The sequence below is a fragment of the Oculina patagonica genome, chromosome 5 (assembly GCF_052425735.1).
Source record: "Oculina patagonica isolate OP01 chromosome 5, crgOcupat, whole genome shotgun sequence".
In the NCBI taxonomy this organism is placed as follows: Eukaryota; Metazoa; Cnidaria; class Anthozoa; order Scleractinia; family Oculinidae; genus Oculina; species Oculina patagonica.
In genome coordinates, this window is record NC_135762.1 from 11,240,209 (window position 1) to 11,257,974 (window position 17,766).

The 17,766-nt window shown below is 37.4% G+C and overlaps 2 protein-coding genes across 4 annotated transcripts in view; one reads left to right on the forward strand and one right to left on the reverse strand.

The window, feature by feature from the left end:
- LOC144654999 (meprin A subunit beta-like) overlaps positions 1-17,766 on the reverse strand; it is a 188,745-nt gene that overhangs the window by 146,830 nt on the left and 24,149 nt on the right. The gene's annotated exons all lie outside the window — the stretch shown is intronic.
- LOC144655464 (substance-P receptor-like) lies at positions 6,923-16,422 on the forward strand. Of its 3 annotated transcripts, none has more exons than XM_078515710.1 (2): positions 6,923-7,218; positions 14,578-16,422. In XM_078515710.1, the coding sequence occupies exon 2, from the start codon at positions 14,592-14,594 to the stop codon at positions 15,624-15,626; it is 1,035 nt and encodes a 344-aa protein (XP_078371836.1). In that variant the 5' UTR covers positions 6,923-7,218; positions 14,578-14,591; the 3' UTR covers positions 15,627-16,422. The 3 variants fall into 3 exon arrangements, with proteins under 3 accessions (XP_078371836.1, XP_078371838.1, XP_078371839.1); XM_078515712.1 differs by lacking the exon at positions 6,923-7,218 and adding an exon at positions 9,023-9,403; XM_078515713.1 differs by lacking the exon at positions 6,923-7,218 and adding an exon at positions 12,159-12,237.

The following is a 17,766-nucleotide window of genomic DNA, read 5'->3' on the forward strand; positions in this document are numbered from 1 at the left end:
AAGATACTAAGATAGCCACTTCTTGGAGTCTTAAAGGAAACGAAACATTGTTCACTTGAATCATTGAATGGCGTTTCTCCAGTCCTGCTAAATAATAAGCTGAAGTACTACAGAAATTTTATGCCGAAGTTCATCTGAAAAGTAGACGTAAAACTAGACGTGCCAGTAAAGCAATTCGATTATATTTGAGTTCTTGATTCAAGTTCAGAGACGCTGCAGTTATTTTCAATTACACTTGGACAGTGCAAATGCCTCAGTAAAGCGTTGATAGTTTTTTATTACGAAGCAGTTGCATAAAAGAAAATGCTATTGCACTTTTTTTAGTTATCTGGAAATTGGCCATGTGCATGGACTATAACAAATGATAATAAAATGATCTTTTTGGGGTATTGTTTATTTATACCCTTGTAGTGTTATTTGCATCACTTGCGCTTCACGATCGGGTCACAAATGACACCACGCTGGCGCATATAGACGATATTTCCTCAAAAAGTCATTTTATTCACTCATTATCGATTTCAACAAAGACAGCACAGGAAAAGAAATAAAGCAATGTAGGCAGACATACATGTAAGATGACGGCAAAACGGGAAATGAATTTGAAACAACTATATATGACCTCTCTTTTTCGTTCAATATTTCAATTTTTCGCAATTGCCTTGCTTTTTTGAACATTATTGTTTACAATTATTCTGATAGAAACGATCAGACAACACAAAATATATATTGAAATGAATGAAATTATCCTCGCAGATCCTCCTTCGACTTTGAATTTTTTTCTCAGGATAAAAAATGCAATTGCTTAAATTGCTTACACACTGCAAGGATCATTTCATTTATTTCTTCAATGAACCAATGCTCAGATATGTGTCTTTCATATATTTACTTTGTCAAAATGAATATTCTTTACCAGGTAGACTTATGAAAGACAACATTCCGCTCTGCAACGACTTTATCTTACGAGCGTTGAATAGCATAGATCATAGCCTCTTTGGAGAAGTCATTCTATATAGAGCTCTGATAAACACAGTCCACTAAATTTTGTAGTTCTTCAGCAGAACATTATCCAGGAGATATGCCATAATTTGCATTTACACACTTAAACAAATTTAGCTTTAAACCCAGTTAAAAAAGACCATCAATTTCTTGTGATTATTTAATGCCTTGTGATATTTGACAAAAAAGCGCTCTTTTAGAGACGCAGGCAAAGTTTTATGCATTTAGGGCACGTTAGACGAAAAACTTTGTAACACGATGTTATTAGGGAATACAAACTTAGCAGACTGAACACCAAAACGACGACCAAATTACCACTATTCCAGAAATGGCAACTTGTCCCTCAACATCATTGCACTATTGCACTATATTTCAATTTCAACAAAATAAATATTTCCAAGTCAAATGCCAGCCGCTGACGTTTAACAGAATTCCTCATCAGGTGTTCATAACGTGCGCAGCTTATAAGTAAGGACGCCGGGGCTAAAAAATGAGCTTTGTTGGTGACCGCGAAAGTTGAAGTTGAATATTACTGTTTTTGAAAATTATTACAATGGGACACTAGTATTCATTTTCTTAGTATCATTGTAAAATCTGTCAGTGCTAAACGCCGATAGCATGCGATTGAACGTTGATAGCATGCAATTGAAACACATTTCTCTGGGAGCATTTTGGTAAAAAAAAAAAAATATTTACATGAAATAATATATTTTTAACCAAAGTTTTGAGGTACAATTTCTAATGATCTACCAAGATCCACAACGACGTCCTTTTGAAATATTTGACGCCATTTTGGCATTATAGATGTCATAATCGACACGTGATTGCCACTAAGTAAATTTTGAAGCTTAACACACCATATAGATTTGATTATTATTGACTGAATCATTTTGGACATACAGGGGAGTTCGAGCGCGAAGCGCTAGGCTGACGCGCGAACTCCCTGTATGTCAAAATGATTCAGTCAATAATAATCTGCGAAATTTCAAAGTACCCGTGTCATTATGATGTACATCTGCAATGCCAAATGGCGTCAAATATTTCAAAGGACGTCGTTATGGATCTTGGTAGATCATTAGAAATTGTACCTCAAATACGGTTAAAAGCATGTAAATATTTTTTTTTTTAACCAAAATGCTCCCAGAGAAATGTGTTTCAATTGCATGCTATCAGCGTTCAATTGCATGCTATCGGCGTTGCTTCTGATAGGTATTACTAAGAAAATGAATACTTGTCCCATTGCTCAACTGAATTTTCAAAAACAGTGTATTCAACTTCAACTTTCGCGGTCACCAACAAAGCTCATTTTAGCAGCCGTCCTTACTATAAGCTGCGCACGTGCGAACACCTGATGAGGAATTATTTTAAACGTCAGCGGCTGTACATTTATTTTGGAAATATTTATTTTGTTGAAATTGTAAATATAGTCACAATGGTGCAATAATGTTGGCCATTTCTGGAATAGTAATTGTCGTCAATTTAATTGAAAAAAAAAAAAATATTTACATGAAATAATATATTTTTAACCAAAGTTTTGAGGTACAATTTCTAATGATCTACCAAGATCCACAACGACGTCCTTTTGAAATATTTGACGCCATTTTGGCATTATAGATGTCATAATCGACACGTGATTGCCACTAAGTAAATTTTGAAGCTTAACACACCATATAGATTTGATTATTATTGACTGAATCATTTTGGACATACAGGGGAGTTCGAGCGCGAAGCGCTAGGCGCAAGGAGAGCGCGCGAAGCGCAATCGGAGAAGAGGCGAGGGGAACGATAGTGTTATGGCAGGCGTTCCCCTCACCTCTTCTCCGATCACGCTCTTCCCTTGCACCTCGCGCTTCGCACCCGAACTCCCCTTTCCTTCCCCTTTGAACGCCGGCCACGCAGGCTAGACATACATCAAATGAGCACAAAGTGTCACCAAGTTACTATAAGCAGATTGCTATTGGACAGTTTGATATTGGGTAGGTAAGCTGTTCAATGGGAGTAAAATATTGAGGGTAACCCTATGATCACTGTGATTTCCATTTTTTGGACTTTCTGGGACAAAGGGAGGGCTTCAGAAACCTACACCCTATTGTTCTTAAACCACTTATCATTTGGCTATGGCGAGGAAATGAAAACAGGCACAGGACGTCAAGTTAAATAACACATTGGATGTCATGTCATTTAATTGATTTTATTAGTTAAAACAGTCTTTCATTGACATTTCAGTCAAGTTTGAATGCATTACCTCAAAATCTAACAGGAAGGCATTTGAAAAATTACGTCTGCTAATAGTTCGATTGTCATTTTCGGAAGTAATGACGTCGCATTTATTAAAAATTTTACAATAACTAAGTGAATTCTCGCGCGCTGATTGGCTACTTTTCTTTGTCAATAAGAAGACAGACGCATAAAACTCGTTTCTGTCGCAATTAGCAAAGGTTTTGTCAAACTTTTCAGCGCTGATTTAGCGCTGTATTCTTAATGAGGCGAAAACTTCTCCACGAAACTCTAAGTCTTCAATGAGGAAATCATCTAAGATTTATCGGTTAAAACTTAAGAAAGCATTGCAACCTGAGAGCGAAAAGATGAGAATGTTTATAGAGGATTCAGACTTGAAAATGGTCGTTGAGCGGGAATGTGTGTTTTGATCAGTGAAATTAAGAAGCTTAACCGGGTTTAAGCGCATTATTTTGTGAACACTTTTTACCGGATTAAAGGTAAGGTGAACAATTCGAATTTTCTCTTGTATTTCTGGTTTGTATTACCAAACCTTTATTTACGAGCCCATGATTCTCCGAATTCCAGCGACGAAATTAAGATTCTGCGGCCGTACGGCAATCGCATCCTCCTCGTGCATTTCTTTCCTTCGTTTTAAAATCAGTTTTGGCTTTTTATTATTGTAAAAATCAAATTGACATCGGTTTTTATGCTTCTGTCCTGTTATTGATGATAAATTTCGTCATAACATTGTCAAAGTTTGTCAAAGTTTCATCAATAACAGGACAGACGCATAAAGAACTGATGTCAATTTGTTAAATTTTTTACCATCTTGAAATTTCTTAAATTTCTTAACTTCATAATCTCGAAGCAATTGCATCTTAAAGTTTATTTGCTTATTACTTGAAGATTATCTTAACATAAAAAATGAGACAATATTAAAAATACAGAGCGAAATGACCTCCTTACAAACGTAACCAAATGTGGTGGCTATAGCCGCCCTTCTGATACCGACGAAAAGGGTTAAGAACCAATCATTTTCGGCAATTTTGTTATAGGAATGATTAAGAAAGAAAACTAATCACCATCGTCTAAAGCAATACGGCAGTCTCTACTCTTCATTGGTATAGGCAAGGGGTTCCAACCGTCACTTTCAGTTAATCTATTTTTAACGCTCTTGCGTTGCACTACGTACCCAGCATTGCTGGATAATATCGATTTCTGAAAATAACATTAATAATGCAATATATATATATATATATATATATATATATATATATATATATATATATATATATATATATATATATATATATATATATATGTCTGAATTTATCAAAACCAGGTCAAGGAAATTTTTCACCGTTTTAAGCGAAATCGCTGTAAACTCGTTTTTTTTTCCAAACTCGATGATATAAAAACTAAAGGGAATGTCAGTCTTTTTTTCTCTTCTCCTCTCTCTTCTTCACCTTTCAGCGCTGTATTTCTTTTTTTTTTTTTCCCCCTTTCTTGTGGCGTTTTGAGCCAATTCGCGCAGTAACGTACTTGTTCAAGAATACTGACGTCACTTTTCTTTGACCCGGTTTTGATAAATTCAGACATATGATTCAATAGTATGACCGGAGAGGCTGGTGAATGTTACACTGGAGCAGGGAAAGCCTAGATTTCTCTCTAGATGCATAGAAAATGATTGATTGTAACTCGAGAAGCTCATTCTTGGCCTTTCCGGTCATACTATTGAATCATATGTCTGAATTTATCAAAACCAGGTCAAGGAAATTTTTCACCGTTTTAAGCGAAATCGCTGTAAACTCGTTTTTTTCTCGCCAGAAACTATCTCCAAACTCGATGATATAAAAACTAAAGGGAATGTCAGTCTTTTTTTCTCTTCTCCTCTCTCTTCTTCACCTTTCAGCGCTGTATTTCTTTTTTTTTTTTCCCCCTTTCTTGTGGCGTTTTGAGCCAATTCGCGCAGTAACGTACTTGTTCAAGAATACTGACGTCACTTTTCTTTGACCCGGTTTTGATAAATTCAGACATATATATATATATATATAGATTTGGACACATGTACTTGAACTTGTTCCCTTGTTACAGGATTAAAAGTTTTTATCCTTTTGATCTATTTCGCATTTATGTTTGGTTGCGTGTTGACATTTTTTCGTTATATCGAGTTACATTTGACGTTTGGGCTTCTGGATTGTGATCGTTATAACGAGGATTTCGTTATATGGAGGTTCGTTATATCGAGGTCCAGTTCCGTACATTTTACTGTAACTTTGCCCTTGCGGAAGAATATCGTTCGTTAAACCGAGAACTTCTTTATATAGAGGTTCGTTCGAGGTTCCACTGTATTATCCTGATACTGAATGCTGCATTTATTTACAATTAGTTTTAGCACAAGTTCAGAGGCTCATCAGAGAGTCCCTAAATCTGATGGTCTTGTTTGTTCCTATCACCTATCCACCTGCTTAATAACTGGATATTGTAAGAAGAATTACATACTATGCAAATTTCACTTGGAAATTTAAAATTCTAAAAACATTAAAACTGTGGACACAAAGCCTGTGCTATTGAAAACCCGCAAATCTGATTGGTTCCGTCGTTTTTCCATTCTCTGATTAAACTGAAACAAGAATGAACGGTCAGACTAGCACGAAATCGTTTTCTGTGAGCGAGAGTCAACTCGATTGCACCTCGTTGACTATTCACTCAAAGAAAACTCGGGCTTTCAGGGTAATTGTTAAATTTGTATGTCTTTAAACTAAACGAAAAGCATTTATGTGGTCAGGGGCCAAGGTCGCTTTCCTTTCCCACATTCCAAATGGTAATTTCGTATTCTTTTGAAAATAGAAATGACTTATTCAAAAATCTCAATTATTGGAATTTATGAATTATTATTTTTCTTTTTCTCAATCTTCCGAGAAAACAAATTCGTTTACGCGAAGCGAAATGGCGCAGCGTCATCGTTAATTTTTGCCAAGTTAGCCAAGAAAGATAATTGAACAAATTGTTAATTGCCCCATCTTCTAAAGTGCATTTTTACAATAAAACAGTATTGTCTTGGGTTACGTTGGGCTGCATTGAGGTGTCAAAACGAAGGCCTTTGAGTGATAGCGTTGAGAACATTTCCTTTCTAACTATCTAATGAAAGGTTTTTGTTCTTATAAATCTTCAATAGTAGTTCCATATGACATCCATGTTCCACAAATTCGAAAACGAAGAATTCTGAGTTATCATTACAGAGAAGATGATTGACAGTCAAGAATGCCTTTATTTGCATTTTTCGTGCGACGTGTTTGATGGCTGGGCGCCATTCTAAACCCTTTTATTTTCGCTTTTTTCGCAATCGCCTGAATTCCGCTACGTTGGTTCTCCTTTTTTGTTTTACTTTATGCCTTTTTTTGTCCAATATATCCCACAATCGACAAAAGAACTCTGATGCGGGTCACCACTTTTAATTATTTTATTGTATTCGTCTATATTACTTGTGTGGCAAATGAATAAAATTAAACTTGAGATAAAATAAAAGAAAACAAAATGCAAAGATCCTGATACATAAAAAAGAAAATTCAAAAATTGGAGAGCGAGTGTGAGTGACAAATCCTAGGCACAACATCCTCGTTTTGCATTGTTAGATCCGATAAAAGAGAGACTACTTTGTTACTAAAACAGTTGCTTAGATGCCATATGTATAAAATTAAAAATTTAAGCAAATGTATTGTCGATTTATGCGAAAAGATAGCGAAACATCTAAACAAACACCTGTTTGTTTGAACTGTTAACAATTGTCAGGCAGCCAGGTGCCAAAAGATATTTATGCAATTTACGGCTGATTAATGCAAAAGGGAGCGATACATTTAAAAAACAGATACTTGTTTTCCTTTAAATCGTTGGCACTCCTGAATTACGAAGCGAAGTTACCGGGAACACGGCGATACTTAAGCATCATTCTGGACTGTAGCTGTACCTCACCTTAATTGATTGATACATTTTCTACCTAAGGTGAGAAAAGATCTAGCCATTTTATTTTTAGTTTAGGAATTAATGTTACATTCGGTTGTGATGCATGGAGTAGTCCACCTATCGTCTTTATCATCTTTTCTCTGTTCAATTTGTAGGTCGACACATATTTTCTGTGTCATTTAAACCGTTTGCTGCTTAATAATTTTGTTTTTCGAAAGCAAAGTAAAAGTCAGAAGGAGTGATTTTAAGTTTAGTCCCCAGATAAAACTGTACTACAGTCAACTTCCTCTGTAACGGACCAACTTTCTGGACCACAACTTGGTGTCCGTAATACAGCCAACTCTCGCCTTGCGGACACCCCGTTATTGCGGACACTCGCTATTACGGACAAAATTCAGATCCCCGGCAAAAGAGGTTTGACTGGAAATGACTCCCGCTATTACGGATTCTCGCTATATCGGACACTAAACGACGCTCCGAGCATGTCCGCTATAACGAGAGTTGACTGTAGAGAATGTCCGTAGTAGCGAGAGTTATATTTTCAGTAATTCATATTCGCCGGACTTCAACTCCTCTCCGTAATTACGGGCTGTCCGTAATAGCAAGGTGTCCGCAAGGCGAGAGTTGAAAGTATTTGGCATGTTTATACAGAGCCATCAGTTTCTTAGTGACAATTTTTTCCAATAATTGTGCCTAAGTTTTCACTTGGAATGTGTTTAGACGTTGTGCAAAAGTGTGGCGAATTACCTTTAATGTTCGTTAGAGCAAGGACGCACGTTTTAAACTTTCGAAAGAATAAGAATAAAGGAGTTCAGGAATAGCATTACTTGCAAAGGTTATACAGTGGGTGTATGATTGGTTTATCAACCAATCTTCTTCAATTTTAGCAACCATAAACTACTATAAAAATATAGATACTTGAATTGCAGACGTTGCCTGCATACTTTTTGAGTTCATAGACCTTGGAAAAGGGGAAGGGGATCGGGGGAGGGGAGGGAAGTTATTACTACTAACCCCTTCTCCCTCACATCTCAATAAACGGCATGCAATACATGCTAAAGCGATGACGTTTCACAAGGGGTTAAAAATACATTTTCTTCGTAGATTTGCTCAATTGTACAACTACAGTTATATATATATATCTTTTTTTGATTTCCCTATGTTGTCTCAACAAAGATTACGTTATATTATAGGTCTTATAGCGTGACTTGCGATAAACGACATACGATACGCGGGAGCTAGCTTTTAAGCTGCGAGAAAGGTCAAACGGTCTCTTGCTTACAGTGGCCCTGTATCTTCTAAGAATTAGAAATCTCTGTCTACCAAATCTAATAGATCCCATCACATAAAATTTAGTCTCTTTCGTTTATACATTTTAGGGTCCCATTCTTACTGCACGGGAGTATTTTGCTTTTGTGTTCCACGCAGCGATTTCTTGTAATTAAGTTAAACTTGATTTCTGTTCGATTGAGCTAAACGGATCCGGTCGATCGGGTGCCTGCATTAAAGCGATGACGTCATCAGTTACACGTCATCGCTTAAAAAGGACAAACGTTAATTTGCATTGTGTGCTCACGTCACAATGCGCCACCTTGTAAAACAATGTCACAAAATCGTCATAAATGACAGTTAATGTTATTAGAATGCATAAAGAAAGACATTGAGAAGAAACGCATGTTTATTTTAAAAAAAATTTAATCGGATACCACAATAATAAAAACAAAATCGGTAGAATCGCCTGGCGAAGCAAGGTTGTTAAGAAATCTTCAACTTTGGTTTAATATTATTCCCTGAATAGATACTTTTGTAGGTTGCATAAATCAACAAAGGCACGTGCAAGTAATCAGTCACGGCAGGTTCTCATTCAATGCGCGCTGTTTAACATGCCAGTTGTCAACAACTCATACCATGCGGATTGAAAGACAATCCAAAACCGATGGAGTTTGACGAAATATTTGTAAACTCAGTTTATGCTCGAGGGAACAAAAGATACGATTTTACTATGATGGTAAAAACTTGAAGTTCAAAGTGTTTCCTTTCGAAGCACTGACGTCTACCAGCATCGAAACCAGACAACGAAACTGCGGTTCTATATTTTGACTCAAGTTGGAGCGTGGAAGCCGTTGTGCATGAAACGCTGCTTTATCACAACTTCAGACGAGCCGAATAAGTCTGCGGCGCCTGTGTGACAGCTGAATCGCTCTTGCCTTCAGGAAAGATTGTGGTGTGTAGTTTTCCTGTAGTTATAATTAACAAGTTAGCTTTTAAAAAAATTACCTGTCATTTCATAAATGGGCTCGTGTGTGCGTGCGCTATTAATATTTGACACCGAATTTGCATTTTGTTTATCTTGCTTTGTGGAGGGGTTATCAGGCTCATTCAAACCAATCTTTCTATTCGCTTACCGTGTACAGGTTGATTTCATAATGTGTCATTCTTCTTGCTCTGTACGTGTACTACGTTTCAAGTCGAAGTTTGTAGTTTCTTGCTCATAATTACAACCATGTGTGTACAGGTATTCTGGAGCGCAACAAATCGTGAACGCTTGAATAATTTGGCAATGTAAACTTAGACTTGAAAAGTTCGTACGCGAAAAGTTCTCGAAACTGAAGAAAATGTAGAACATTTTGCTTGCCGTTTTTCATTTAAAATCAGTATATCCTCCTTCGAATTTTTTATTGCTATTCGTTCCTATATGACGACCGCGATACGAGAAATGTCAGACACATTTTCTGTGATTTTGCAATGTGAAAAGTAATGCGGCGAAACGTGCTTTCTATATGTTTGACTTAACTATATTGAGCTTGTTGCATTCGACGCAGGTCTCCGCAAAACTCATGTTGTGTTGGTTTCAAGTACACGTGTTGCTTACCCTGTGCAATACAGACGGAATTATTTGAGATTGCTGTTTCCCTGTGGTTGACACCTATTTAGCCCCCCTCACCCCTCACCCCTACCCGTCACCCCACCCCCCCCCCCTCACCCCTCGAAGATTTTTTTCAGGAGCTGTAGCATTGCCCTGAAAAGCTCCATTCCTTTATAAAGGCCCATTGAGGGGTGGCCAAGATGATGATGATGATCATGATATTGATAACGCGGATAAAATCAATCACAGTGACATAAAATTCGTTCCTAGTGTTTTTGGAGAAACGGAAAATTCCAATTTTCTTTTGACTTAAAAGTTCTGTTTCCAAGAGACAAAAATATTAAGAATCGAAACGACATAACTTTACAGCTGGAACAACACGATTTTTAAGTTATATGTATGTACGTCATGATTTACACGGTGTTGTAATCCAGAGGTCCCAGGTTCAAACCCTCGTCCCGAGTTCAAATCCTCGGTCACGCTTTGTTTTTACCAACTTGTCTGCCTCCTGCAGGTTGGGATTTTTGACTATGTTGTGTTCATTTAAAATATTTGTCTCCTCTGTTTCAGTGGCATGCCTGTAAACTAGATTTCTTGAAGAGATATGAAGCTAAGGGCATGACTACTATAAACAACGTATGTTTACATTTAAGGGTGCGTTTCTTTGGGAAAATCCAAAATTGGATCATTGATCTCAGATCACACGGATACTTTGCTCCCAAAGAAACGAAGAATCCGAAAACGGATTTTTTGCCATGACAACCCCGTAAACACATTTCGCACAGAACATAAAATATCAGCACAAATTTATTTTTCGTCGAATGTATTCTGGCTAAAATAATTTAAGCATACAAAATCTTTTACAAAAACCACACGTCGAAGTAGATCTTCTTTAGCGTTAGGCACAATGTGGCGAGAAAGCATCTGAGAGCGAAGAATGATTGCGAAATGATCAGTGCAAATTTCACTCGTGACAATTTCAAAAGGATATAACTTCCGTAGGCACCCAGTGGCTGTTCTAGAAAACCTGTATCTCGTTTAAAATGATACTACATACCTATCTGAAGCTACCGTTTCCTTTTATCGTGAAATATGTTTGCATTTTGATCGAAATAACCGCCTAAAACTTTCCGTATGGCAGTGTTTACAAAGAGCGGACCTGTATTTTCACAGCAAAGACCGCTGGGCCAAGGTACTTTTTTCGAATCCTTTCCCAAAGAAACGCACGGATCATGAATCCTAAAAATCCGGATTCAGATATTTAACAATTATCCTGCGACGCGGGAATATCGCCGATACTAGCCGACGAGGCCGTAGGCCGAGTGGCAATCAGACGATATCCGCAAGAGAGAGGATATTGTTTTATTATTCAACAAATTGTCAACGAAACACATTTTGCAGAAAGAAAAACTGTAATTATGAAGCGCTGCAAGATCGACGAATCCGCAACCTACGTATATCGCAGGATTCTTTATGTACGGATGACAGATATCGTTTACATTTTGACCATATATGGGCAGCGCGCGCATGTGTTGAATAATAAGATCTGATGTATCCACTCGAAGTGTGGATTCTTCAGATCATTGATCCAAGATTAATCCATTTTCGGATATAGGTAAAGAAACGCAAAATCCGTTTTTGGATCAAGAATCCGGATTTGGATTTTTCCCAAAGAAACGCACCCTAAGTAAACTTGTGGGATTCCAGCATGACAATAATGATTGATTTCTGCGATAGAAACATCTTGCAATATCCGTCCAGCCTTTTAGAGACTAACAGCAACTTTGTTGTTGTGCTCTTGATCCGCAATATATGCCTTGATAACAGTTTCTCCACCTTTCACCTTCTCGAAGAGCAAAATTAAGCCGATTAACATCAGTGTACTCAGTGTTCTAAAATTCCATTATTAAACGCCACATAATTTCGGATATAAATACAAATGTTTTCCTGTGAAGGATCGACCTTTTAATGTTTTAGCGTCTGTTATATCATTGGTGCCACTTTTTATCCAGTGTAAGGCCCCCCGCATTATTTGTTACATCTTGTGACAACCACAACCGTGTCAAGTATACGTGTTTGGTATCGAATTCGTTATGTTGGAGAGCAGTGTATCAATTTTTGACACTTCTGCGTGGAAGAATCCGTATATTGTGTGCGGACCTCTCCTATTCCCTTTGCTTCACGCGTAAAAGGTTAGTGGCACAAATGCTAATCGAACCAAATCGAACGTTCGATTAAGTTGAACAGGTTCGATTTAGTTCGGTGACCGAACAAAATCCGACTGAACTTAATCGTATTCATAAAATGTTCTGAATCGAGCAAAATCGAGCGTCTAGCCATCTTTAGTTATGTTTCTTTTATTCACATATTCCGTGCGGGGATTCAAAGTATCTTCTCACAACATTCTTAATAAAAATAAATAGATAAAATTAATAATGCGAATTTGCAGTGGCATTTCCACAAAGTGGCTCTTTATCCACTGGCACATACAGTGGATCAAATTTAACAGACGCGCTTTCCCAGGTTAAAGAGTTTTCTTGTAACTGAACGGCTGCAAGTATAATCATCCTAGGGAATCATCTAGATTTTGTCGTTTCCAGTGAGTAAGATACATACATACATGTCCGTATTACGAAAAAGAGCCCTGTAATATGCTGTTCGTGATATCTATATTAAACGTGATCTTTGTTATCTTCGGCTCTCTTTGATCTCTCAAGAACACACTTTATAGAAAATTTAGATTGTTATTGGCCAGTCTATTTTTTTTCAGAAGAAGGAACGGCATTGCCATTTTGTGACATTTCGATAAAAATCGGTTACAACAAGTTGTAACTGATTTAGGGCATTAAAACAGATGTGCAAATATTGGCGTTGCGCTGCATGCCTAATGGCGTGAAAAGTCTAGCATGTCGCTTTTGGAAAAATCCTAGTTGGGAATCGACGTGCTCTTGGGTTGACCTTAAAATAACTTTATTCAAGTGTCAATAAAATGCCAGCATACAGTTATTCTCCACTAATTATCGCTAGTTAAGATGATGGTGGGGGGGGGGGGGGGGGGAGGCTAAAGAAACCGCAATAGTTCGCATTTAAGCGAACACAAGGAAATGCGGCTTTTAGGTCTTGAGAGAGTGTTTTATTTTTTAAAAAGCAAACAAAATAATACCAATGCGAACAACAATTTTTAGTGTGCGATAAATTACTGCCTACATACATTAGCTGATTCAGCAGGCAACGACAACACGACTAAATCTACGCTGTACTTGCATCAAAAAAGGATATGACTTAATAAACTACAAACGAATATATGCGGACAGGCCTTTTGGCTCAATACGTTTGCAGTAATGTAAGCTAGGAGTTTGATATATCAATAAAGTATTTATTTATTTGTTTATTATTTATTAGTGGCATGACTTCGCACTCAATTAATTTAAAAAAGGCCTTTATAACCTTATACTGGTCTGCCTGCTCAGCTTCACACATCATGCACGAGCGAGAACTGGAGCCCTGTTTCAATTCAGTCCCCAGGAAAAAGAGCAGGGGAGGGGCTCAAGAAATGTTTTTAAATATTTGAAGTGCGCAAGAACACGCACGTGAAATATATGCAGGGGCTATCTTAAAAAAAGTGTGTGTTGTGTAGAACCTCAATTAAATCGAAGAATCTACGACTAGGAAAAAGAGCCCTGAAAGATCAAAAGATTACAATGTCGGGGGTAAATGGAGCAAGCATGTCGGTTGTGTTGATCGTTTTGGCCACGGCTTTGCCTCCGACACTTTTGCCATTTGAGTGTTGCATTACCTCGTTTAAAAAAAAAATGGTAGTTAAGCTGAGGACGTGCGGCAAAAAAAAAATACGCTGCAATTAGCCGTTGTGACGAATTAACTGATGTCCACACCCTCAGCTACATGAATTTAGTTAGATATAAGGAAGAATACGGAACAGAGTGGAAACGGGATTTCGTTTGCGCCTTCTCTGGTCACACATACACTGTTACTATAGAGAACCATGTATTGTACGTTTCTTATACCAATTTACAAATTACTATACCTATACTATAACTTTTATTTTATCACTCATTTGCAACATCTCATAATTAGAGACCCGCCTTTGAACCATCATCCTTCCAAGCTAGCCCCCACCACTTATAATTAACCCCCATGACCCTTTTTAATAAATGATTCCTTCCATGTAATTCACGGTGATTTTTATCTCCCATCGTGTGCACCCTAATTACAGAAACGGAAACTAGTATTGCCGCTGCGTCCTGTTGGAAAGCAGGGGGTACGAGATGTTAATACCCGGTTAGAGCAACATGCTAAGCATGTGCACCCTGAGATAAATATTCATTTCTCCCTCTTTAACCATTTTCTTGGGAACAAAGGCACCATAAAGGAAGCTCGTTATACGTAACCAAAACTCGTTATAAGCTGCTGTTTGTTATTACTGGTAAAATTGATATTAAAAAAGAAAACAAACAAATTAAAAATAAACCCATTCATGCTCTCTCTTTCTCTGTTTTTGTATTCGCCAACAGAAAAGAGATTGAAGATGGAGTCAGCTGAGAAAATCACATTTACAGTCATGTACGCCGTAACGTTCCTTGTATCCTTGGTCGGCAACACTCTTCTCATCTACATCGTGTGGAAGAAACCAGCGGCAAGATCACTGACCAGCTTCATGTTCGTTAACATGGCCGTGGCCGACTTACTGGTGACGATGGTTGTGATTCCTTACACCGTTTCTGATTTTTATAATGAAGGCGTGTGGCCGATGAGTGGTCTTATTGGAGAAATCACATGTAGAGCAGTGCTATTCGTTGCTTTTTTCACAATAAGTACGTCCATTTTATGCCTGACATTCATGGCAATAGACAGGTTTTATGCAGTCGTTTATCCATTCCGGCGCCTTCTTTGGTTTCGAAGACCAAAAGTCCTTACACCAATTGTTTGGATCTTGCCAATGGCTTTGTTGTCTATCGTTCCGATTTTTGTCGACTTGTATCCTTGGAATTCAAATTACGTCTGTGGGGCCAACTATGCCATTTTGGGGGAAGCAACTAAAGCAGTTCGCGGGGTCTATATTTACTTTTTCGTGATCAATTATCTGTGTCCTGTAACTATAATTTCCATCCTGTACACCATAACTGCTCGTAAGTTGTGGTTCCATGAGGCACCAGGAGATGACTTGCTTCAAAATCGCCAGCAACAGCAACTGACCAAGAGAAAAGTGGTTCGAATGCTCATCATCGTCTTCACTGCGTTTGCTCTCTGTTGGCTTCCTGGGCAGGTCTATCAGCTTTATATGGCCATAACGGGAAAACAACCACCAATTGTATCAGTCGCTTGTTTTTGGTTCGGCTACAATAACAGTGCCATTAACCCATGGTTGTACATTAGCTTGAACAGCAAGATCAACTATCACTTTTCAAGAATGATCACCAAAAATCGTACCTCTAAAAAAAAGGAAGCCAAAGAGAAAAAAAGAGACATGCGTGTAACCATAAAAATGAAAAAGGTTCAATTTGACGGTCATACATGTTATGACAAATATTCAAAGACCTTATTAACTCATTTTCACACCTAAAGCAGCAAACAGCAGATAGTTAAAGAACATTTGCTTTCAGCAAGGAATTATCTATTTCTTTAAAAACACGAATCATTGCATCAGCAAAAGGTTATTTCTGTTTTGCCTCTCTCTTTTTTATAGTTTCACATTCTTATGGTATTCATACTTCTAAATTCCCGGACTCGAATAAAAGTTGGAATTGATAAATTATCTCAACTCGCTGTGACGTCCGCTTCAGAGAACGGTAGTTCAAAAATGGACCAACGCAAAAACAGAATAATTAATGTATTCTTTGCCTGACAGTAATGCAGGTTGACAATTTATTGGCAGCCAGTTATTTATCTACTTATCTTGCCTTTTTATCTAGTGTAACACGTGACTATGCCACGTGTACACACGGCTGTGTGGTGAGATGCGGTCACTCACTCTCCTCATTTTTGTTAGCTTATTTGGAGATAAGACAGTATGGTATATTAATGTTATGAAAGTACGCGGAAATGCAAGTGAGTGGAGAGAGTTATCTTGATCCTTTGGAGTAGAGGGTCGGAGATTGGCTGGGGGAGGTAACTAGAGGTAACCAGAGGTAGCAGATGAAATAAAACAATGGCCTACTGTATGCTTTTAACTAGCTAGTAATATAACAGTTCGCACTGAGAACAGTCCCCGGTTTTTAATTGTCATCTTGTTCAGTTCTCCTGAACTAATAAGCTTTTAAAACTCCGTTTATGTCTTATTTAAATGTTATCTTGCTAAATAGATTCTAACAGACATATACCTTTGTACGTTTGCTTTGCAGCTGATCATTAATCATGGAAAATTTTTCCCTCCAAAAAGCTAATTATTTAGATAAGTGCGCGTTTGATTGTTTGCGATTATGTAAGTCACGCCGGTTTATTCGGGTTGGATGGTGTGTAATCACGTTTATTCACAGTCGAACATTGTTTGATTTTTTGTAGATATGGAAAGTGCATCTGGTGCAGTGTAAGATTGTTCCTGTTAATTTAGAGTCGAACGGTGAATATGTTGTTAAACACCGCTATTGTTTCGGTTTACTTTCGAAAGGTCCGCATATCTTGACGATATACGTTTATGCAATGCTCCATTGTTTAATTTTTAATGCTCCATTTTATATTTATTTTATTTAGAATCGCATACCTAACATAATTCTCACCATCTGATTGGTTATCGAGTCGAGGTATTCAAAGTGGAATTGCGACTTGAAAGCGAGGTTGACCAATATTGCACCGTAGCAACGCGTAGCTTCACATAGCAACGTACGCAAAATTGGAATCGATTTATGTTTTCAAAACTTTTTTCTCCGTTTACGAAGAAAAAACCCGACCGAAATGGGGAAGCAGAAGAGTTTCCTTGTTAAAACTTTAATTACGGCGTTTTTCTTTCACCGCATGAGTGAAACAGAAAACAACTATGTCCGTACCGTATGGAAAAACTCGCGAGTAAATAGAAGTTTAAATACGCTTACACGACCACTGTAGAAACGGTCACTAAAAGAAAGAAATACTACAAATTTCTCATGTAAAAGAACAACTGTTTATTTTGTTGAAGTAATACTGTTAATAGTTTGACAGTAATGCCGTGAACGTACATAAAAATATACAGAATACATAGAGAGCCCACTTAAACAATATGTAAACTAAACTACTCCTAGTATAAAATAACACGCCGATTCTCAAGAGACAAACTTATAAAAACATTTCAGTATATACCACACAAGTGAATAGTGCTTGTCGCGCGTGCTGATTGGTTAACTCGGAGGTGATTAGCAAAGTACTATTCACCCTCGAGCAGCAAAAGAAACAAATTGCATTCGCGCGTCGCTTTGTTAACCGAAAGTGTTGTTTCGGTCCCTTGCCATTCAACTTGTGTGGTATATACTAAAACAAATATTCACCTCAGTAAATATCCACCGCTATTCACCTCCACTTCGGTGAATAATTGTTAATTATTCAATGAAAATGTTTTTGACACCTTGTTACACCATCGGAAACTCATTTCTTTTAATTGTATACTAATTGTAGTTATCTCTTACAATCATTATTATTATTATTATTATTATTATTAATATTTTTTTAGAAACTTGTTCCCTTAATTTCTTTCCAGCATCTTTAATTAAACAAAAAGCACTCTTATTTGACTT